Source organism: Danio aesculapii, chromosome 16 (genome assembly GCF_903798145.1).
Source record: "Danio aesculapii chromosome 16, fDanAes4.1, whole genome shotgun sequence".
NCBI lineage: Eukaryota > Metazoa > Chordata > Actinopteri > Cypriniformes > Danionidae > Danio > Danio aesculapii.
The window spans coordinates 2099466-2125885 of NC_079450.1; the positions used below are offsets into that span (position 1 = coordinate 2099466).

The window sequence follows — 26420 nt, forward strand, 5'->3', positions numbered from 1 at the left end:
CCTTGTGTGCTGTTGGGTCATTTTCATCCACTCTGGGTTGATTTTGAGTCTTAATTTGGCCACAACTTTCTCTGTGTTTCAGCGAATGGGATGAGTTTTGCTGACAAATCTTATTTTGACACTAGGCATGGGCTGGTTTAAGATTTTGATGGTATGATAACCTTGGATAAAAATATCACGGTTTCACGGTTTAGTGATTACTGCTCTAAAATATCTTCTTTTTAAATGTCTGGGTCAAAAACTACAACTTTTTTCCTCTTTGAACACAACATATTTTATTTTAAGAAACACACACATATTATTGATAATATTTTGGAGCAGTAAACACGGCAGGCTAAATCATTCACATAAATTGACTTCTGCTGTCTTCATAAACAGATGTTTATTTTTACAGTTTAAAACAGCATCTTTGGATATCTTTTCTGCTGGAGATACTGTTGTCATAAAAAATAAACAATAAACTACATTTAAATGAACAAATCGTACACACACCTCAGGAACGATACTGCAGAAAATGTTGACGTTTTAAAAACCTTGACTTTTCCAAACTTTTCCGCGGTATACCTTGAAAACGGTTATCGTCCCATGCCTATTTGACACGTATTTGGGGAAAATGCTTTGAGATTTTTAAAACTCAATACACTCTGGTCAAATTGACTCTCCTTTGGTTGTGTTGGTGACTGTTTTTACCCCATTGACTTCCATTATAATCATCTTATTTAATTGCAAAGCCATGAAAGCGTATAATCATGCCTTCTCGAGTGTTGCTGGTTTTCCCTGTTGGGAAGAGGTCAAATCTGTCATATTTAATATAATAATGTTTGATCTCTTTTTGACACTCGTTCTTCTTTAACACTAGGAAAACGCGACCGCTTTTGCTCATTTGCTTGTTTCCCCAATAAGCTTTAGATGTGAGATTATGTGTCAGAAAAAGGCAGAAACAGAAGCAGATCCTCTGAGATCAAGCGTCTGCTGAATAGATGATGATCTGACCTTCTGCTCTCGCTCACTGAGCTCTGGAAACAGCCTGACAATTATTACAATCCATGTTTCACTGGAAAGGACTTTGATTTCAATTTCTGACTTCGTTTTTTATTTAAAGGGGAGATATTATGTAAAAATCACGGAGTTTAAACCCAGTTGTGTGTCTGTCAGCAGTGTGTGAATATCTCCAGCAGCCTCGATATGAATTAATTGTGTTTGTTCTAATCAGACTTGATCAAAACAGTCTGCAGAAACACTTTGATTGACATTCTCCCTTTGTACGTGTCATCAGAGCCCCGCCCACTAGTGCCCATCTCTCTCTCATTAGCATAAACAGCAGCCCTGAGTGAGAAGCAGCTACTGTCCATTAGCCATTAGAGTGTTTGAGCTGCTGAAGATAATGTCAGCGTAGACTAAGAGGATTATAGATGTGGAGTTTTAGATGAAGCACAGATGAACAGCGACAGGAGTCTCCATAGATGACACATTCGGAGTCTTTTTCTTTTCTTTTTTTATAAATATTTGATATTATTGTTTTGTATTTAATATTTAATATAATTTTTTTATTGAGTAAAAAAAATGTATTTCATAATTTTTATTTTATTATGTTAGTTTTTTAATTTAATTTTATTACATTTTAGATTTTTTACATTTTATTTTACAATATTTCATTTTATATTTATTTTTCTATTTAATTAAATTGTAATTTATTTTTTATTTATTTAATTTTATTTAACTATATTTAATTTGAAATAAAATTTTTATTTAATAAAATTTTTTGTTGTATTTTTTTATTTTTTTTAAATATTTTATTTTATTTTAATATATTTTTTAAATTTTATTTTATTTTATTTTAGTTTTTATTTATTTTATTTAATTTTTTCAATTTAATTTTTTTATTTATTTTTTTATAAATTTTATTTTTATTTTACTATATTTTATTTTATATTTTTTTATTTTATTTTATTTTACTTTATTTTATATTTTATATTTTATTTTATTTTATTTTATTTTATTTTATTTTACTTTATTTTATATTTTTTATTTTATTTTATTTTATTTTTTATTTTTATTTTATTTTATTTTATTTTATTTTATTTTATTTTATTTTATTTTATTTTATTTTATTTTATTTTATTTTATTTTATTTTATTTTATTTTATTTTATTTTTCGTTTGCCAGACCATTTTATTCACAGTGACATAGCATTGAATTTCAAGATGTAAATTTTCAACTCATTCCTCTAGCTAACTACAAGACTGTTATTTCTGTTCTGGATCCTTTAGAGCAGGAGTGCCCAAACTCGTTCCTGGAGGGCTGGTGTCTTGCAAAGTTGAGACACTGCTCACTGCAGAGCCACTTGAGCTCCAGCGAGGGGTAGCTTGAGCTCTCGCTCCTCCTCCTATAAGCTGTTTTAATGCGTACACCTACCCCACCCCTAACCCCAACTCCCCAGTGACATCACTTGTAGAAGTAGTGCAAGGAAGGAGGAGCTGGAGCTCAAGCTCCCCCTTGCTGGAGCTCAGCTCTGCCCAAGTGGCTCTGCAGTGAGCACCACTTGGGGGGCAAAGTTTAGTTCTACTGCCAATCAGACACACCTGGGCTAGCTAATTAAGCTCTTATTAGGCTTTCTAGAAACATCCGTGCAGGTGTGTTGAGGCAAGTTGGGGTTAAAACCTGCAGGACACCGGCCCTCCTAGACTGAGTTTGGGCACCCCTGCTTTAGAGTATTTACAGCTGCACTTAATCTGAAGAACTGAAGTGTAGAAATTTTACATATTTTCATCATTTATTTTCCACTTCAGAAAGATAAACACCTCAGGTGGCAATGGAGGAGAATAAATCAACAGGAAAGTTAAATTCTGTAAGTGAACTGATCATTTAATCTTTGTTTTTCAGCCCACGAGCCCAAAATTCGGCAAAGCGGATTCATACGAGAAGCTGGAGAAACTGGGAGAAGGATCCTACGCCACTGTTTACAAAGGGAAGAGCAAGTGAGTGTGTTTTATTTATGACAGATACTTACTGACTCTGTCATGGCAAAACAGTAGAGAAATGTTGAACACACTTTACAATACGGTTTCATTAGTTAATGTTAGTTAATATATTTACTAACTAATATTGAACAACACTACTGCATTTACTCTATTAATCATAGCTTATTATTTACTAATGCATTTAATTAAATGACATTTTTATTTTATCACTTATTTATTTTATTTTATTTTATCACTTTTATTTTATTTTATTTTATTTTATTTTATTTTATTTTATTTTATTTTATTTTATTTTATTTTATTTTATTTTATTTTATTTTATTTTATTTTATTTTATTTTATTTTATTTTATTTTATGCAATGCTTTAATCCAATTATCCATTTGAAACCAATAAGGTTTCATTAGCTATTGTTAATGTATTTGCTAACATAAACTAATAATGATCATTACTACATTATTTACTCTATTAATCATAGTTTGCTGTTTACTATTGTATTGTAGTTAGTTAACCCAAAATGTTTTAGTTTTTTTTCAGTTTTTTGTTTTCCTCTTTCTGTGTTTTAGGATTTAATACAGCTTTATCATCATGAATAATAATATTAATAATTGTATTATAATAATTATGATATTTCTTGATGATAATAATAACTTCATAAACCATTTATTAAAATTATATTTATTTCTTTACAGTTGTATTAATAATATAAAATGCATTATTTCTATCTAATCTGTTTAATTGTTTGCTGAAAATATTTTTTATTTCATTGCATTTTTTTGTTTTGTTTTGTTGCATTATTTTATTGTATTTTGTTTTATTTAATTTAATTTAATTTAATTTAATTTAATTTAATTTAATTTAATTTAATTTAATTTAATTTAATTTAATTTAATTTAATTTAATTATTATTATTATCATTTTATTGTTTTATTTTATTTTATTTTATTTTTTTTATTTTAATAAATTTTTTTATTTTATTTTATTTTATTTTATTATTATTTTTTATTATTTTATTTTATTTTTTATTATTATTTTTTTAAATTTTATTTTTTTATTTTATTTTATTTTATTTTATTTTATTTTATTTTATTTTTTTTTTTTTATAAATTTTTTTATTTTATTTTAGTATTATTTTTTATTATTTTATTTTATTTTTTATTATTTTTTTTTAAATTTTATTTTATTTTATTATTTTATTTTATTTTATTTTATTTTATTTTATTATTATTTTTATTATTTTATTTTATTTTTTATTTTTATTTTTTAAATTTTATTTTTTTATTTTATTTTATTTTATTTTAATTACATTTTACTTTATTCACTCAATTTTAAGCATTTATCAGACATTTTATCCAGAAATTAAGTGACTTAACATTAAATTTTAAGATAAAATGATGAACAGAAAGCCCCAGCTTTTCAACTGGAGCATGAAATGGTGTGTTCCCTTCATAAATGAAAGTGTGTAAAATCAAATCTGGGTTGGTGTGAAATGAATTGAGCGTTATTGTGTGTGTTTTTGACAGTAATGATGCTGTGTGTGTGTGTTAGTAGATTTATTAAAGCTCTTGACCTCTGCATTTAGATTCACTCCACTGCCTTTAAATTGCATCTCATTGACTTTCAGTCTGCAGTAAATCAGACGTGACTCTGTTTATTGTCTTTAACATCTTCCTGCACTCAAATGATCCCTGCATTTTATTACTAAACGCATAAAACCGCCTCCGAAAAAACTCATCAGTTCCTCTGATTAAGCACCATTTCAAAACAGAGACTTTTAACTTACACTGGATGCTTTCATTCATTAACTTTCCTTCAGCTTAGTCCCTTTATTCATCAGGGGTCACTACAGAGGAATGAACTGCCAACTATTCCAGCATATGTTTTACACAGCAAATGCCCTTCCAGCTGCAACCTAGTACTGGGAAACACCCATACACACTCATTCACACACCCATACGCTACAGCCAAATTAGTTCATCAGTTCCCCTATAGCACATGTGTTTGGACTGTGGGGGAAACCGGAGCACCTGGAGGAAACCCACGCCAACACGGGGAGAACATGCAAACTCCACACAGAAACGCCAACTGACCCAGCCGAGACTCAAACCAGCGACCTTCTTGCTGTGAGGTTACAGTGCTAACCGCTGAGCCACAATGTTGCCCCTACACTGAACACAATCACATATCCTAAATCTGCTTCACTTTTTCCCACTTTTTATAATAATATTAATATTAATAATAATAATAATAATAACAACAACAACAACAACAATAACAATAATAATAATAATAATGATAATAATAATAACAACAATAATAATAATAATAATAATAACAACAACAATAATAATAATGATAATAATAACAACAACAACAACAACAATAATAATGATAATAATATTAATAATAATAATATAATAATAACAACAACAACAATAATAATGATAATAATAATAATAATAATAATAATAATAATAATAATAATAACAACAATAATAATAATAATAACAACAACAATAATAATGATAATAATAACAACAACAACAACAATAACAATAACAATAACAATAATAATAATAATAATAATAATAATAATAATAAAGTGTCAGTTCATTTTAGTTATTAAAGCTAGTTTATAAAATGTTTTCCAGACACTATAAATTATTTTATTTCTCCTAAATTTCATTTAGTTTTTCTTCATTTTTATTTTACTTTGTATTCCTAAATCAGGGGTGTCCAAACTTGTTCCTGGAGGGCCGGTGTCCTGGAGAGTTTAGCTCCAACTCTAATCAAACACACCTGAACCAGCTGATCAAGCTAACTACCTCAGGGTGAACCCACAGAAAAATAATAAACAAAAACACCCAAATGAAACTTACTACACCTAATAAAATAACAGAAATAAAAATACAAAATCTACACCTCTCTCCCTGACTAACAAAAACACAGGTGAAAATATTTACAAAAAGAAAAGTGGCGTCCAACCCCTACTGCCTCTTACCGTGTATAATATATTTACAATATTAACAATCAACAAACACACAAAAACAAAATAATAGGAAGGGGGAACACGGATGGGTATACAACACAAAGTCAACACTAGTACAACAGCACGAGAAACACAATCAACGAAAACAACCCAACAACAGGAATAACTTTATCACAATCTCAAACAACGCGCCAACAAAACTCGCTCTCCCGCCCTACGCCCGTTGTTCCCTTTTTAAAGGACGCCCTGGGTAACCTCCTCCAATACCAGGGCATGTCGCCTGGGTAGTTAGGGCGGGGCCTGCAGGTGGAAAGAGAGAGAGACAAACACATACAAACAAACACACCTGCAACAACATATACTAGATTAGTGCTGCGGTCACACTAGAGTTTGTGTGTGCGAAATTCTGTCGTGCGCCGCTGCAAAATTGGGGTGGGATTAAACAAGATGATTAGACATTAAAGCAAGTGATTGGTCCATGTTTTAAATTCTTGTACAGAGAGGTCCTGTTTTGATCCTCGATTGGTCTCATGCAATCATGTGATGCGACTTCACAGGTCAGAGTTCACCAAGCTTGAACTTTGCAACGCAGCGAACTGCGAAACTTGCCGCACGAGCTTGCGTTTCCGGTCTGATGCATTTGTGTGTGTATGAATGGAAGTCTATGGGGAGAAAAGTGCAGCGTGACCGTAGCTTAACTCTTCCTGGGAGGGGGGTTGGAGCTAAACTCAGCAGGACACTGGCTCTCCAGGACTGAGTTTGGACACCACTGAACTAAACTATTTATTTGTTTATCTATTTTGTATCCCAAAAAATATATAGTTTTATTGTGATTTATTGTATTGTATTTTGGTTTCTTTTTATTTTTTTATTTTGCTGTGACTTTTATTTTTGTTGTTGTTGTGATTTTATTTTATTGTGACTGTAATTTATTGTGATTTAATATTAATATTTAATTTAATATTTAATTGACTTTTTATTGAATTTGAATTTTGTTTTTATTTTATTACATCATGTTTATTTTTCTGTGATTAATTTTTTGTGATTTATTGTATTTTATTGTGCTTTTATTGTTTGTGATTGTGTTTATTTAGATTTCCCCTATTTTATTGTCATTTATTTTTTATTGTAGTTTTTAGTTTTATTTTATTTCAGTTTTATTTTTTTGGTGATTTTGTTTACTTTGATTTACACTATTGTGATTTTATTTTGATTTAATGTATTTTATTGTGATTTTATTTATTTTTTTGTAATTTTTATTTATTTATTTATTATTATTATTATATTTTTGGGGATTTTATTGTAATTTTATTTATTTTTTTGTGATTTTTTTATTATTATTTATTTATTTATTATTATTGTTATATTTTTTGGGGATTGTCTTTTATTTTGATTTATTGTATTTTATTGTAATTTTATTTATTTTTTTGTGATTTCTTTTTTTTATTTTTTTATTTTTTTATTAATTTGTTTTTGGGATTGTCTTTATTTTGATTTATTGTATTTTATTGTAATTTTATTTACATTTTTGTAATTTTTTATTTTTATTTATTTATTTATTATTATTATTTTTTGGGGGATTGTCTTTATTTTGATTTATTGTATTTTATTGTGATTTTATTTATATTTTTGTAAATTTATTTATTTATTTATTTATTTATTTATTTATTTATTTATTTATTTATTTATTTTTGGACTGTCTTTATTTTGATTTATTGTATTTTATTGTGATTTTATTTATATTTTTGTAAATTTATTTATTTATTTATTTATTTATTTATTTATTTTTGGACTGTCTTTATTTTGATTTATTGTATTTTATGGTGATTTTATTTATTTTTTTGTGATTATTTTTATTTATTTATTTATTTATTTATTTTATTTTATTATTTATTTTTGGATTGTGTTTATTTTGATTTATTGTATTTTATTGTGATTTTATTTATTTTTTACTGTGATTATTTTTATTTTTATTTTTTGTGATTGTGTTTATTTTGATTTACTCTATTTTATTTTGGTTTTATTTTAATTTATTGTAAGTTAATGTGATTTACTGTATTGTGATTTGTTTGTTTAATGCTGTTTTACTTTTTTATTATTTTATTTTAATTTATTTTCACAGAATGTTTTGCATTTGAGACACTTTTTATCCAGACATTTTCAAGTGACTTGCATTAAATGTCAACGCATGCATTATTATCAGTTCATGTGTTTCCTGGGAATTAAGCCATTGTAGCCAGTCTGTTCTCCTATTGCCAGGGGTCCAATAGACTTTTAATGTGTTCTTTCCTAAGGATCACTGCTGTACCAGAGATCAGTATAACATTAAAAGCGTGTTGCTCTGTGTTTTCAGGGTGAACGGGAAACTGGTTGCTCTGAAGGTGATTCGTCTGCAGGAGGAAGAAGGAACACCGTTTACAGCCATCAGAGAAGGTGAAACTCAATGCAAGATGTTTTGTTTCTGGTTAATAATCAGAATAATTTACAGTTGAAGTCAGAATTATTCGCCCTCCTGTAAATTTGTTTCTTTTTTTAATTATTTCCCAAATGATGTTGAACAGATTCAGGAAATTTTCACAGTATGTCTGATAATATATTTTCTTCTGGAGAAAGTCTTATTTGTTTTGTTTCAGCTAGAATAAAAGCAGTTTTTAATTGTTTTAAAGCCATTTTAAGGTCAATATTATTAGCCCCCTTAAGCAATATTAGATTTGGATTGTCTCCAGAACAGACCACTGTTATATGACTTGCCTAATTACCCTAACTTTACCCTACTCTAGTTAAGCCTTTAAATGTCACTTTAAGCTGTATAGAAGTGTCTTGAAGAATATCTAGTCTAATATTATTTACTGTCATCATGACAAAGAGAAAATAAATCAGTTATTAGAGATGAGTTATTAAAACTATTATGATTAGAAATGTGCTGAAGAAATCTGCTCTCCGTTAAACAGAAATTGGGGTAAAATATTCAGGCGGGCTTATAATTCAGACTTTGACTGTACATGTATATCTGCCTCTAAAATTGCTAACAGTGAAAGTGGTGTGTGTGTGTGTGTGTGTGTGTGTGTGTGTGTGTGCGTGCAGCATCTCTGCTGAAAGGACTGAAGCATGCCAACATTGTGCTGCTGCACGACATCATTCACACAAAAGAAACCCTCACACTGGTGTTCGAGTATGTGGTGAGTATCAGAACATATCATTTATTGATTATAGTTAGCAATAACTTTACTCCAAATAATCAGCTTACTGATCTGCTGCTTTAAATGTGCTTCAGTCAGCTTTACTTCACACTTTAAAGGGTGCCTATTATGAAAAATCACTTTTATTAGGGGTTCAAACACAGTTGTGTGTCTGTCAACAGTGTGTGAATATCTCCAGCCTCTAATGGTAAAGATGAATTATTTTATTTATTAATCAGACTTGATCAAATCAGTCTGCAGAAACTCTTTGATTGACATTCTCCCTTTGTACGTGTCATCAGAGGGGGAAAGCCCCGCCCACTAGTGCCCATCTCTCCATCTCATTAGCATAAACAGCAGCCCTGAGTGAGAAGCAGCTCTCTGTCCATTAGCCATTAGAGTGTTTGAGCTGCTGAAGATAATGTCAGCGCAGACTAAGAGGATTATAGATGTGGAGTTTTATTTTGTATTTGTAGTTTATACATTTTTTTTTATTTTATTGCATTGCATTTTTTTAAATTACTTTATTTTAAGGATTTTTATATATATATATATACACACACACACACACACACACACACACACACACGCACACACACACACACACACACACACACACACAGAACAAGAACAAGAACAAACATTGGCTCGTAATTTAGACAAACAAAAGACAATATAAAAGAAAACAACAAAGAAAAGAGACAAAAGAACTTGCATTGCATTTAATTTCATTTATTTTATTGCATTTTATTTAACTTTATTTTATTGTATTGCATTTGATTAAATTTTTATTGCATTCCATTTTATTCCATTTAATTTTAAGTTATTGTATTTTAATGTATTTTTTTTTTGTATTTTATTTAATTTGGTAAATTTAGTAAATTTTATTGCATTTTATTTTATGCTTCTGCATTTTTAAATATTACTTTTAATACTTAATTGTATTAATTTTTTTGCACAATATTTAGTATTGAATACTGTACAATATAATTTTTCAGCATCACTGATATCACAGTGTGCGCATCCACAATAGTCACATCGCAACATATACAATGTCCAGTCTGAGCAGGAGCTACAGAATTTCATCACTGTATTTATATGGAATTCATATGATTTATGCAAAAACATTTCTTACTTAGAGTTTTTGTCTTGTTTCTAGCCAAAATATCTACATTTCAAAGCAAAAACAAGATTATTTCACTTCCCCCACTGGGAAATACTTTCCTTAAAACAAGCTAAATCACTTCTTTTTCTGACGGTGAAAACTAAATGATATTTTTACTTGGGAGTGAATTAAATTTTATAGCATTTTATTGCATTTAATAAAATGTATTTTTATTGCAATTTATTTTATTCCATTTAATTTAATTTAATTTTATTGCATTTTATTTTTCTACATTTATTTTATTGCATTTGTTTTGTATTTTATTTTGTTTTTATTTTTATTTTTTGCATTTTAATGCATTGCATTTGGTTTAATTAAATTTTATCGCATTTTATTCCATTTTATTGCATTTTATTTAATTTAATTTTATTGCATTTTATTTTTCTACATTTATTTTATTGCATTTTTTTGTATTTTATTTTATTTTTATTGATTTATTTTGCATTTTAATGCATTGCATTTGGTTTAATTTAATTTTACCGCATTTTGTTCTTTTTTATTGCATTTAATTTTATATAATTAAATAATTAATTAGGTTGTAATTAGGTTTTTTGCATAATACATAGAATTTTAGTTTTCATTAAAACAAGCAAACTCTCTTATTTTTTCTGATGGTGAAAACTAAACATTATTTTTTAAATATTTGAACTATGAACAAGACAAAACAAAGTAAGAAAAGCATGTTTTTTGCATCGTGATTATTCAATATCAGTACCCAAACACTGTTACGACTCCCCAGAGCTATTCAAACTATCTTCTGAAACTCTGTTCATATCGCAATATTTATTGCAGTTAAATAAAATCAGATTTTTCCGATATCTTGCAGTCCTAGCATATATATTTCCTCTATATTTATAAATAATACTTGATGAAACTTCTATCTTCACACTTTCTTGTGTGTTTAGTTTAGGTTTGAACTCAGAGATCAGCATCACAGAGGTTTTTGCTCTCCATCCCCGATTAGCCTCATTATATTTTCCTCATGTGCTTGTCTTCCTCTGATACTCCTGCGTCCTCTACCCTCAGCTAAACAGTATTTCTCCTCTGCGATCTACATGCTCTCACTAAATTGGATGGGTGTGAAATTGCGCCGCAGGTCTGATTTATTCATGAGCGCTAAACCAACACGTCGGGTGTCAAAGAAAACAATCAAAACATGAAGATTGGACAACGGCTCTGCTATTGATAGCTGTGGTCCGTTGAGAGTGGTGATGTGTAGCGTAGATATTAATCTGAGACCACCGCTGCGATCTCATCTCAGAAAATACACTCCGGCCACATTATAACAAACAGAGGCTTTCGCACCCAGGAAATCAATTGATTTTGCATGGCGAGCGCTTAATAATGATTGACGGCGACGGACAGGCGTATCTGAGGGGGAGACTGCATTATTCATGAGAGGAAAAGACGGTTATCTGCGGGTGTTTGCTAATGTCAGCGCTGCTTCAACACTGCAGAATACCGAGCGTTTTATTTTATTGCATTTGGTCCTATTTTATTTTAATTTGTTTATTTTATTGAAAGTTTATTGAGTAAAACTGCATTGCATTTTATTGCATTGCAATTGGTTCTATTTTATTTTATTTGACTTTATTTTATTTTATTTTATTGCTTTGCATTTCGTTTATTTAATTTAATTTTACTGCATTTAATTATTTTATTTCATTTTACTGCATTGCATTTAGTCCTATTTTATTTAAATTAGTTTATTTTATTTAAATTTACTGCATTAAATTTTATTGCATTGCAATTGGTCCTATTTTATTTTCTTTCATTTTACTTTTTATTTTTATTTTATTGCTTTGCTTTGCATTTTGTTTATTTCATTTAATTTTACTACATTTTATTTTATTGAATTTGTATTTGGTCCTATTTTATTTTATTTTATTTTGTTTATTTCATTTAATTTTACTACATTTTTATTGAATTGCATTTGGTCCTTTTTCATTTTATTGCATTTTATTTTATTGCATTGCATTAGGTCTTATTATTTTATTGTATTGCATTAGGTCCTATTTTTATTTTATTGCATTTTATTTTATTTTATTGCATTGCATTTGGTCCTATTTTATTTAAACATTTTATTTTGTTTAATTGCATTACATTTGGTTCTATTTTATTAGATTTTTATTGCATTTGCTCCCATTTTATTTTATTTCTTTATTTTACTGCATATTATTTTGTTTTATTTTATTTTATTGCATTGCATTGCATTTGGTCCTTTTTTATTTTTTTAGTTTGTTGGATTTTATTTCATTTTATTGCATTGTATTGTATTTGGTCCTATTTTATTTATTTTATTTTTATTGCATATTATTTCATTTCATTTGATTTTATGTTTTTGCTTATTATTGCATTTAATTGCATTTTAATTTATTGCATTTGGTCATTTTATTTTAGTTTTTATATTTAGTTTAAGATACTGATTACAACTTACAAAACAAAATTATTATTCAGTAATATAATCTGTTAGATTACACATTTATGCTAACGTAATTTGACTACTTTTGATTACATTTAGATTACTTTTGTGCCAACCTTTATTGGATGTCACATATTGAAGTAGGATAATCTTCTACTGTTTTGACAGACAACGCTTACTTGCATACAGTACTGTATTATTATATAGGTATTATATACAGTTGAAGTCAGAATTATTAGCCCCATGAATTATTAGCCCCCCTCTTTATATTTTCCCCATTTTCTGTTTAACGGAGAACAGATTTCTCCAACACATTTCTAATCATAATAGTTTTAATAACTCATCTCTAATAACTGATTTATTTTCTCTTTGCCATGATGACAGTAAATAATATTAGACTAGATATTCTTCAAGACACGTCTATACAGCTTAAAGTGACATTTAAAGGCTTAACTAGGTTAATTAGGTTAACTAGGCAGGTTAGGCTAAATTGGGCAAGTTATTGTATAATGATGGTTTGTTCTGGAGACTATTGAAAACAAATATAGCTTAAAGGGGCTAATAATTTAGCGGACTGCTTTTATTCTAGCTGAAATAAAGCAAATGAGACTTTCTCCAGAAGAAAAAATATTTCCTGAATCTGTTCAACATCATTTGGGAAATATTTAAAAGTAAAGAAATAAAATTCAAAGGGGGCGAATAATAATTCTGACTTCACCTGTAGGTAGTTTGTTCATTTTTCGTCTTTAGTCATTCTCATTAATCATCTTCAGATCATTCTCATCCTTCTTAATTATTGTGAAGTTTAAACTTTGCTATTATGTTGATTAAAAAACAAATAGCATAAGCATGTGGGGGCCCTGGCAAATTCTGACTAAAGGTTACTTTTATTAAACCAGCGAGTTGTTTTTTTTAGCATAAATGACACCGGCTTCTCCTGAAAGATAATAAGACGATGTACAAATTTACATTTAATCAACATTAAGTCATTTTAATTTTAATGTATGAATAATTCCAGTCTTGAATGTATAGATGTCTATATATATAAGCAGAATTTTCAAATGTCTCTAATTTTATCTGTACTAATAATAATAATGTTGTAAATCTGGAATGCAATAAAAATTCTATGAAATAATTAAATATGAAATGAGACAATTGAACAATAAGACGTCTTTAAATGCATTTAATGAACCATTAGTGTGCTGTGTGTGTTTTTTTCTCTGTGTGATGTGTGTGTTTTTTCTCTGTGTGATGTGTGTGTTTTTTTCTCTGTGTGCTGTGTGTGTTTTTTTCTGTGTGCTGTGTGTGTGTTTTTTTCTCTGTGTGATGTGTGTGTTTTTTTCTGTGTGCTGTGTGTGTGTTTTTTTCTCTGTGTGATGTGTGTGTTTTTTTCTCTGTGTGATGTGTGTGTTTTTTCTCTGTGTGATGTGTGTGTTTTTTCTCCAGCACACAGATCTGTGTCAGTACATGGACAAACACCCCGGCGGTCTCCATCCGGACAACGTGAGGGTCAGTGAGAGACTCTTTTTACTATATTTGACATTATTTTCTCCCTTTATTATTTGTTTACTTTAATTTTGATTTAATGAAGTAAACCGCTTTTTATTTTACTGCTGTTTGTTTATTGCAGTTTATTTATTTATTTACATCACTTTGAGACAACACTGGTTATTTTTTTAAATGTGCTTGAACATAAATTTAAGCTTGAAAATCATAAATCTGGGGCGGTACAGTCCCTCAGTGGTTAGTACTGTGGCCTCACAGCAAGGAGGTCGCTGGTTCGAGTCCCGGTTGGGTCAGTTGTCATTTCTGTGTGGAGTTTGCATGTTCTCCCTGTGTTGGCGTGGGTTTCCTCCAGGTGCTCCGGTTTCCCCCACAGTCCAAACACATGCACTATAGGGGAATTGATGAACTAAATTGGCTGTAGTGTGTGTGTGTGAATGTGTATGAGTGTTTACCAGTACTGGGTTGCGGCTGGAAGGGCATCAAATGTGTAAAACATATGCTGGAACAGTTGGCGGTTCATTCCACTGTGGCGACCCCTGATGAATAAAGGGACTAAGAAAATAAATAAACTTGACAATCCAAAATCGTCGAACTATATTAAATCTTTCAGTCTTCTATTAAAAGCAGATTTGCTCTCCTGTAAATGCCCTGATCTGCTTGTGTTCTTGTCTAGTATACTGATAATTCTGCAGGGTCCAGCATGTTTCATTAATGAAAGCAGAAGTGTTTTTCCTCTTTCTTAAGTAAAGCCTTTCCAGGACACTTTATCTCTCTGTTCTTCAGTCAGAAGTGGAGCAGAAGTGCTGTCAGTTCAGATTGGGACCTATTTTACTGTCGCCTGTCGAACACGCAGCGGTCAAAAACATCAGCCCAGCACTGATGAGCTGAGCTTTTGGAAAATGTCTTCTGCTGCTGGTGTGTGTCCAGTGAGCGTCTGCATCTGTGTGTAATGCGAGACTGTGGTGTTCATGTTTAATTGAGCAGTAAAGAAGAACACACGCTCACTGGAACTGCAGTGTTTTAGTAGAGGACTGAATGAGCAGAGACTGATCATTTGAGCATAACACAGATTCATCTGTAGATTCTCTTCAAATACAGTGGAATATGTTGCTTTCTGTGTCTGTGGCCAATCAAAACAAAATCTTATAGACAATTTTTTTTGCATTTGCACGGCAAGTTTATTTAAATAGCACATTTCATACACAATAGTAATTCAAAGCGCTTTTCATTTTTGGGGTTATTTTGCTTGCATTTTTTGTTTTATTCTATTGCATTTAATTACATTGCATTTACTTGCAATTTATTTTATTTTATTTTTATTTAATTCTTTGCAGAATATTTATTTTATTGCATTTATTTATTTATTTTATTGCATTTATTTATTTATTTTATTGCATTTTACTTTATTGCATTTATTTATTTATTTATTGCATTTTATTTTTATTTATTTTATTGCATATTATTATTTAATTTATTTTATTGCATTTTATTTATATTTTTGCATTTATTTATTTATTTATTTACTTTATTGCATTTTATTTATATTTTTGCATTTATTTATTTATTTATTTTATTGCATTTTATTTATATTTTTGCATTTATTTATTTATTTATTTATTTTATTGCATTTTATTTATGTTTTTGCATTTATTTATTTATTTATTTTGTTGCATTTTATTTATATTTTTGCATTTATTTATTTATTTATTTATTTATTTTGTTGCATTTTATTTATATTTTTGCATTTATTTATTTATTTATTTTGTTGCATTTTATTTATATTTTTGCATTTATTTATTTATTTATTTATTTTGTTGCATTTTATTTATATTTTTGCATTTATTTATTTATTTATTTTGTTGCATTTTATTTATATTTTTGCATTTATTTATTTATTGCATTTAATTTTTATTTTATTTTAATTTTATTTTTGCATTTATGTATTTATTTATTTATTTATATATTTATTTATTTTATTGCATTTTATTTATATTTTTGCATTTATTTATTAATTGCATTTTATTTTTATTTTATTTATATTTTTGCATTTATTTATTTATTTTATTGCATTTTATTTTATTGCATTTATTTATTTATTGTGTTTTATTTTTTATTGCATTTTATTTATATTTTTGCATTTTATTTTATTTATTGCATTTATTTATTTATTTATTTATTTATTGCATTTATTTATTTTACTGCATTTTATTTTTGCAATTATCTTAAATGTGCTGTGGCTCATGTTACTGATTGACTGCTGGCTCTTATGAAAATTTCCAATGTTTTTTTTTTTTTTTTGATGGGGGAGGGGGAGGGGGAGGGGGGTTAGTTTGTGACAAAAAAAAAGAACTGGAATAAACATAAACAGATGATAACCTGAAAATGTTGCATTGCTCTGTGAATTACACAGCCATACAGAAAACCTGATTTGTACATTTTAACCGCAGTCTCTGACTAAACCTAGTTTAAAAATGTATGTTTCTAATAAGTACATGGATATGAATATTTAGTATGTGAAGAGTGCAGATTGTGCCAGAACATCATGTTCAACCTTCAAGTTATTTTTACTAAAGACCTCATGAATTGCAAAACCCCATTATAAAACACTAGTATGCAGGCTAAAAGCACTTAAATATAAATCAAATATATATATAAAGGATCTAAATATGCATTATGTCAGGCATTTATATAATGCAAGTGTACATTGACCCACATTGTTACAGTACATGCATCTATACATAACGTAAACATGCATTGTCTGGCATGTTTAAACGTGCTTTATGACCCTTTTAAACATGCACATTTAAACAAGCATTGTGGAACATTTTAAACATGCATTACTATTATTGCACATTTTAAACATTCATTATGACACACTATGACACAACATGCATAATGACACTTTTAAACGTGCATTATGATAAATTTAAAAATACATTGTGGCACGATTGAACATGCATTATGACACATTTAAACATGCATTGACACATTTAAACATGCATTGACACATTTAAACATGCATTAGGACACATTTAAACATGCACTATGACACATTTAAAAATGCATTAGGACACATTTGAATATGCATTGACACATTTAAACATGCATTGACACATTTAAACATGCATTAGGACACATTTAAACATGCACTATGACACATTTAAAAATGCATTAGGACACATTTGAATATGCATTGACACATTTAAATATGCATTGACACATTTAAACATGCATTATGACACATTTAAACATGCATTAGGACACATTTAAACATGCACTATGACACATTTAAAAATGCATTAGGACACATTTGAATATGCATTGACACATTTAAACATGCATTATGACACATTTAACATGCATAATGACATTTAAAATGCATTGTGGCACATTTGAATATGTTTGACACATTTAAACATGCATAATGACAAATTTAAACATGTATTATGACACATTTAAACATGCATTAGGACACATTAAACATGCATTGACACATTTAAACATGCATCGATACATATAAACATGTATTATGACACATTTAAACATGCTTTAGGACTCATTAAACATGTATTATGACATTTAAACATGCATTTTGACACTTTAAAATACATTGTGGCACATTTAAAAATGCATTGACACAATTAAACATGCATTGATACATTTAAACATGCATTGCGACATTTAAACATGCATTATGACACATTTAAAAATACACTGTGGCACAATTGAACATGCATGATGACACGTTTAAACATGCATTAGGACACATTAAACATGCATTGCGACATTTAAACATGCATTATGACACATTTAAAAATACATTGTGGCACATTTTAAAATGCACTGACACATTTAAACATGCATTAGAACACATTAAACATGCATTGACATTTAAACATGCATTATGACACATTTAAACATGCATTGATACATTTAAATATGCATTTAAATATTATTATTGACACATTTAAATGTATTATGACACGTTAAACATGCATTATTATTGCACATTTAAACATGCATTGACACATTAAAACATGTATTATGACACGTTAAACATGCATTATTATTGCACGTTTAATCATGCATTGACACATTTAAGCATACGTTGTGACACATTTAAACATGCATTGACACATTTAAGCATGCGTTGTGACACATTTAAACATGCATTGACACATTTAAGCTTGCGTTGTGACACATTTAAACATGCATTGACACATTTAAGCATGCGTTGTGACACATTTAAACATGCATTGACACATTTAAGCATGCGTTGTGACACATTTAAACATGCATTGACACATTTAAGCTTGCGTTGTGACACATTTAAACATGCATTGACACATTTAAGCATGCGTTGTGACACATTTAATCATGCATTAACACATTTAAGCATACATTATAACGCATTTAAACATGTATTGACACATTAAACATGCAATGTTATTATTGCACATTTAAACATGCATTATGACACATTCAAACCTGTATTATGACACATTAAACATGCATTAATATTGCACATTAAATCATGCATTGACACATTAAACAACCAATATTATTATTGCACATTTTAAACATGCATTGACATTTAAACATGCATTATGACACATTTAAACATGCATTGATACATTTAAATATGCATTTAAATATTATTATTGACACATTTAAATGTATTATGACACGTTAAACATGCATTATTATTGCACATTTAAACATGCATTGACACATTAAAACATGTATTATGACACGTTTAACATGCATTTTTATTGCACGTTTAATCATGCATTGACACATTTAAGCATACGTTGTGACACATTTAAACATGCATTGACACATTTAAGCATGCGTTGTGACACATTTAAACATGCATTGACACATTTAAGCTTGCGTTGTGACACATTTAAACATGCATTGACACATTTAAGCATGCGTTGTGACACATTTAAACATGCATTGACACATTTAAGCATGCGTTGTGACACATTTAAACATGCATTGACACATTTAAGCTTGCGTTGTGACACATTTAAACATGCATTGACACATTTAAGCATGCGTTGTGACACATTTAATCATGCATTAACACATTTAAGCATACATTATAACGCATTTAAACATGTATTGACACATTAAACATGCAATGTTATTATTGCACATTTAAACATGCATTATGACACATTCAAACCTGTATTATGACACATTAAACATGCATTAATATTGCACATTAAATCATGCATTGACACATTAAACAACCAATATTATTATTGCACATTTTAAACATGCATTATGACACCATTTAAACATGTATTATGACACAAACATGCATTATTATTGCACATTCAAGCATGCATTATGACACATTAAACATGCATTATGACTCATTTAAGCATACGTTATGACATTTAATTATGGCACATTTAAGCACGCATTGGCACATATAAACTTTCTTTATGACGTGCATTTATATACAGTATGCATTTTAATTTGCCTTGAAATATATATTTAAGCATTTGAAATTCATTTTTAAAGTTGTTGCATTTTCAGTTTAAACAAGTGTCTGTGCGATTTAATTTACTTTATTTGACATAAATGGGCCACAAACTTGGTTGAATTGCATTGAAAATTAACCAAAAATGCAATGCATGACAGTATAAGTAATGAGTTTGTTGAATGTTGCTGTGAAAAGAGCAGTGAGCTTTAATTTATGACGTGTCATAGTGAAAGTAAGACGTGATAGAGGGAATGAGGCCAGCGAGCAGAAGGCAGGTGCCGCTTATGAAATTCATCAGGTTTTTGTCACTGAGGATTTACATAAAGTATTTATCTCATTCTGTCCCTCATTGAAATTCAACCCAGTAGAGAGTTGATGCTAAATGACAAGCTGACAGGAAGAGAATGAGAGCGGCTCACCTGCAGCACTATTTACTCAGTGATGTGTTTCCAGAAGACTGTAATTTTGCACATCATCTCAAAATACCATGTTATTCACTCACAGGATGCACTTTACTCTGCTTTCTTAACCTGAATTCTCACTCAGCCTGTGTTTTCAAGTGTATGAGGACAGTAGTTATATTTCTATATAATGATTTATATGCAAAACTGGAACGTGGCATAAAACATTAGTGTATAAAGCAGCATTTCCAGTCAATGAGAAACAAAAGAGAACAAAATCACTTCGTCCTGATCAACTGGAGCTAATACGAGTTAGAGAAGTGTAGGTTAATGCTCTGTTGGGATTTTCCACTCTTCTCAATTATATGAGCTGCGCCTCAGAAGACGAAATGCAATGAATGCGGTGGCTTCTGGAGGTGTAAGACGGGAGCGCATACAGATGCTCAAGACAGTTCTGGAGTGAATAATAATAGCAGAATAATAATACTGAAGCACTGTGATGAAGGACTGACGGAGGGCTGAGGCCTTTTACCATCAGCACAACAGCATTTCAGATCTGCAGCAATGGAAAGCTGCAAACTAACATTAATGCAATGTCCCTGAACACACATTTATATCCGAACATCACCCGTCAGAAACTACACCACATCAAACACACCGATGAAGCCAACAAGGGCTCATTCTGAAAACGTCCCCCTGTATACATTTTTGGAGATCGTGAATTATGTAGCCAGAGGTACGTATGGCTGCATTTCATCTTTAAAACACCACTGGTGTGACTCTGTATGGACGGCTTTTCCTCTGTGACCAGTTTGCTCAGTAGCTCGCCGCGTACGTTGGTGTGCTTGTGACCTGGAGTAGAGTTCACCGCGATGACAGGGTTTTAGTCCGGCGAAGAATGCTTCCAGAAAGCAGGCAAGACAAAAACAAAAGCCAAAAATAAAATAAACAAGTAAACAACAGAGTGAAAACATGGTAAAATCTGAAATTGTGGTAAAAATCAGGCTTTTCTTTTTCTGGATTGCTTTGAAAACACTATTGGTTGGGTTTAGGGAAAGAGGAGGGTGGGTCAGTTGAACAGTCAGTCAGTCAGTCAGTCAGTCGACAGTGGCCTCTGGTGGATTTGAGATCTCAAAAAGCGTTTATCGCACCCACTGGTGGATTCGCGAAAACAAAAACTGACAAAAAAAAAAATGTATCTCCTGGGATGTTTTAAACTCTCCAGAAATGTATATAGGGGTACGTGTTCAGAATGAGCCTGGGTTGGATGAAGTGCATGCACTGACTTTACTCAATAAATCTGTTTACATTGTAGTTAATGCACATTTTCCTTATCAGATCAAACGTGTATCCAGTTGTGCACATACTAGGGGTTGAACTTTTTAGATATTTGGAAGTCGGCTTTTTATGCTATTAAAGTCGAGTCAATGTCGACTAGTCGCTGGTGACGTCATTAATAAAACACAAGGCACAAATATTTTTAACACGCCACAATTTGTGATTTGTTTGCTGGAAAAATATATTTACATGCTGTTTGACAGCTCATAACACGCTGCAAAAACAATGCAACATTACCACTGTTATGTATTTACGAAATGCGAATTGTCCATCTTTTGTTCACGTATCCTTCTATGGTGCGTCAGCAGTACGTAACGTCCTGACGTACGTAACGTCCTGGCGAGGATAGTTTCATTCACTGAACCTACCTTTGTGTGTAAATCTGGCATGTAGTTCAGGTCAATCCACGTAATTTGCGCAGCGTGACTTGTCGACGTCAATCAAAAAGTATCACGGCAGAGCATTAAAGTCAACTAGTTGATTAGTTGACTAGTCAGTGCAACCACTAATATATGGGTACGTATTCAAAATGAGCCTGGGTTGGATGAAGCGCATGTGCAGATTTTACTCACTAAATCTGTTTGCATTGTAGTTTATGTAGTGTTTTTCTTATCAGATAAAAAGTGTCCCATATTGACAATGTGAAACAAGAGTTTTTTTAAATTTATTACAAACAAAAAAGCTGAAAAATCACATCAGTATCGACAGCCTTTGGCATGAAGCTCTTAATTGAGCTCAGCTACATTCTGTTTTCACTGATCATTCTTGAGATGTTTCAGCAGCTTCACTGGCGTTCACCTGTGGTTAATTTAGTTGATTGGACATGACACCTGTCTATATAAGGTCCCAGGGTTGACAGTGCATGTCAAAGCACAAATCAAGCATGAAGACAAAGGAATTGTCTGTAGACCACTGAGACAGGATTGTCTCGAGGCACAAGGCTGGGGAAGGTTACAGAAACATCTCTGCTGCTCTGACAGTTGCAATGAGCACAGTGGCCTCCATCATCCGTAAGTGGAAGATGTTTGAACCACCAGGACTCTTCCTAGAGCTGGCCGGCCATCTAAGCTGAGTGATCGGGGAGAAGGGCCTCAGTCAGGGAGGTGATCAAGAACCCGATGGTCACTCTGTCTGAGCTCCAGTGTTCCTCTGTGGAGAGAGGAGAATCTTACAGAAGGACAACCATCTGTGCAGCAATCCACCAATCAGGCCTGTATGGTAGAGTGGCCAGAAGGAAGACACTCCCCGCCTGGAATTTGCCAAAAGGCATCTGAAGGACTCTCAGAAGAAACTAAACTCTCTGCTCTGATGAGACTCAAACTGAGCTCTTCTGAGTGAATGCCAGGCGTTACGTTTGGAGAAAAGCAGGCAGCGCTCATCACCAGGCTAAAACCATCCCTACAGTGAAGCATGGTGGTGGCAGCATCATGCTGTGGGGATGTTTTTCAGCAGCAGGAACTGGAAGACTAGTCAGGATAGAGGGAAAGATGAATGCAGCGATGTACAGAGACATCCTGAATGAAAACCTGCTTCAGAGTGCTCTTGACCTCACACTGGGGCGACGGTTCATCTTCCAGCAGGACAATGACCCAAAGCACACCGCCAAAATATCAGTGGAGTGGCTTCACAACAACTCGGTGAATGTCCTTGAGTGGCCCAGCCAGAGCCCAGACCTAAATCCTATTGAATATCTCTGGAGAGATCTGAAAATGGCTGTACACCGTCGCTTCCCATCCAACCTGATAGAGCTTGAGAGGTACTGCAAAGAGGAACGGGCCAAAATTCCCAAAGACAGGCGTGCCGAGCTTGTGGCATCATATTCAGAAAGACTTGAGGCTGTAATCGCTGCCAAAGGTGCATCAACAAAGTATTGAGCAAAGTCTGCCAATACTGATGTACATGTGATTATTTTCAGCTCTTTTATTTTTAATAAATTTGCAACAATTTTAAAAACTCTTTTTTTCACATTGTCATTATGGGGGATTGTGTGTAGAATGTTGAGGAAATCAATGAATTTAATCCATTGTGCAATAAGGCTGTAACATCAACAACTGTGGAAAAAGTGAAGCGCTATCAATACTTTCCGGATGCACTGTATCTAATGCCATGCACATGTAAATGTTCTTCATCTGTCTTCTTAACACATGAGCATGTCCTTATCCTAATGTCTCTTAATCTTAATATCTTAATGTTTTCTGAGCCTCCTCTGACATTAACTCATGAAATCCACAATGGACGTTAAGTGGCGATTAGCTCTCACGGTCACGAGCAAACGCAGTGCACAATGGCCGCAGTTTTAATTTCACCAATTATTTCAAGCTGATTCATTTCCACTGGCCCTTCGTTCGCTCAGATCTACATCCACCAATAACTCCAATAAAAGCCATTAGACTCTCTGCTGCAGGTTGGCTGGAATTAGCATTTGAAAGACGGCGCTCTGGGCGTTAGCTGCTAATGTAATTACTGGTCAAGCAGCAGAGAGATGAGCTGCGGGCGGCAGACGTCCCACACCAGATCCTGATTCTGGGACGGCATCCAAATGCAGACCTCCTGCTCATATTCCGCTCTAGAAATAACACAGTATTTTCAGAGTCCTCGTTACGCTGGAGTTGTACCATGGATTCGCTCGACATGTCAGGGCACTTTAATGAGAATGCTTACATGCATTAATTGATAATGACAGCCACCTCAGGAGAGCAGAACATTAGGAAGAGCTGCTGGTGTACTAGAGCATCTGCGCTACAATCTGACCAGCGCTCAACATCTTGACAATTATACCACAGTGAATTTACTTTACCATAAAAAAGCCCATATACAGTTGCCATTGGTGTCCCTCAGGGTTCTGTTTTTGGCCCGCTCTTCTTCTTGGCCATATATCCAGGAAAGATGGTATCCATTTTAACTGCAGTACCTTTATTCAAAACTCTCTAGTTCTTTACCTCTGCCTTATTGTTTTTATCACTCTATCGGTTCTGTGTTCTAAAAATGGTTGGTTCTATCGCTTCGTTATTGCTTCTATTGTATATCTATCATTGGTTCTATCATTCTGTTGGTTATATTGCTCTGTTATTGGTTCTATCACTCTGTATACCCTTGGTTCTGTCACTTAGTCAATGGTTCTATCATTCTTTCAGTTGTTGGTTTTATACTTGTCATTGGTTCTATCGCTCTGTCAGCGGTTCTATGATTCTATATCATTGGCTTTGTCAATCTGTCATTGGTTCTATCACTTTATTAATTGTTGGTTTTATCACTAGGTCATTAGCTCTTCTCTTTCTCTCTTATGTTAGTTCTATTACTACATCATTGGTTCTGTCATTCTGCCTGCCTATCATTGGTTCTATCACTTCATCTTTGGTTTATCATTTTATCTGTTGTTGGTTTTATCTTTAGGTCATTAGCTCTTATCTTTCTCTCTGTTATTAGTTCTATCACTCCATCATTGGTTCTATCATTCTGCCTATCATTGTTTCTATCACTCCATCACTGGTTCTAACATTCTGCCTATTGCTGGTTCTATCACTCCATCATTGGTTCTATCATTCTGCCTATCATTGTTTCTATCACTCCATCACTGGTTCTAACATTCTGCCTATTGCTGGTTCTATCACTCCATCATTGGTTCTAACATTCTGCCTATTGCTGGTTCTATCACTCCATCACTGGTTCTAACATTCTGCCTATTGCTGGTTCTATCACTCCATCATTGGTTCTATCATTCTGCCTATCGTTGTTTCTATCACTCCATCACTGGTTCTATCATTCTACCTATTGCTGGTTCTTTCACTCCATCATTGGTTCTATTATTATGTCTATCGTTGGTTCTATCACTCCATCATTGGTTCTATCATTTTGCCTATTGTTGGTTCTTTCACTCCATCATTGGTTCTATCATTCTGCCTATCATTGTTTCTATCACTCCATCACTGGTTCTAACATTCTGCCTATTGCTGGTTCTATCACTCCATCACTGGTTCTAACATTCTGCCTATTGCTGGTTCTATCACTCCATCATTGGTTCTATCATTTTGCCTATTGTTGGTTCTATCACTCCATCATTGGTTCTATCATTCTGCCTATTGTTGGTTCTTTCACTCCATCATTGGTTCTATCATTCTGCCTATTGTTGGTTCTTTCACTCCATCATTAGTTCTATTATTCTGCCTATCATTGTTTCTATCACTCCATCACTGGTTCTAACATTCTGCCTATTGCTGGTTCTATCACTCCATCATTGGTTCTATCATTTTGCCTATTGTTGGTTCTTTCACTCCATCATTGGTTCTATCATTCTGCCTATTGTTGGTTGTTTCACTCCATCATTGGTTCTATCATTCTGCCTATCGTTGTTTCTATCACTGCATCACTGGTTCTATCATTCTACCTATTGTTGGTTCTTTCACTCCATAATTGGTTCTATTATTATGTCTATCGTTGGTTCTATCACTTCTTCATTGGATCTATCACTTTGTCATTGGTTTTAACCTTGGATCTATTGCTTTTTCATTGGTTTTAACATTAGATCTATTGCTTTTTCATTGGTTCCAGTTTTACATGTGAGAAGGATGGAGAAGGGACCAACTATTGGTTCTGTCATTCTGTCTATTGTTGGTTTTGTTGCTTTGACATTGGATCTATTATTCCATCCAACATTGGTTCACCATCACCATCATTGGTACTGTCAATATATCATCGTTGGTTCTATTACTCTGGCATTAGATCTGTAAATCTATCTATCATTGGTTCTATCACGTTGTCATTGGTTTTATTGTTCTGTCTATTGTTGGCTCTATTGCTTTGTCATTGGTTCTATTGCTTCGTCATTGGTTCTATTGCATTGTCATTGGTTCTATTGCTCTATCATTGGTTCTATTGTATTGTCATTGGTTCTATTGCTCTATCATTGGTTCTATTGTATTGTCATTGGTTCTATTGCTCTATCA

At 31.7% G+C, this 26420-nt stretch overlaps 1 protein-coding gene across 2 annotated transcripts in view; it reads left to right on the top strand.

The window, feature by feature from the left end:
* The window catches only part of cdk14 (cyclin dependent kinase 14), a 285314-nt gene that overhangs the window by 104194 nt on the left and 154700 nt on the right, over positions 1 to 26420 (top strand). For both annotated transcript variants that reach the window (XM_056474723.1, XM_056474724.1), the window contains 4 exons: positions 2884 to 2978; positions 8323 to 8402; positions 9054 to 9148; positions 14182 to 14244. In XM_056474723.1, the coding sequence (XP_056330698.1) occupies positions 2884 to 2978; positions 8323 to 8402; positions 9054 to 9148; positions 14182 to 14244 (333 nt within the window). The remainder of the gene's footprint in view (positions 1 to 2883; positions 2979 to 8322; positions 8403 to 9053; positions 9149 to 14181; positions 14245 to 26420) is intronic.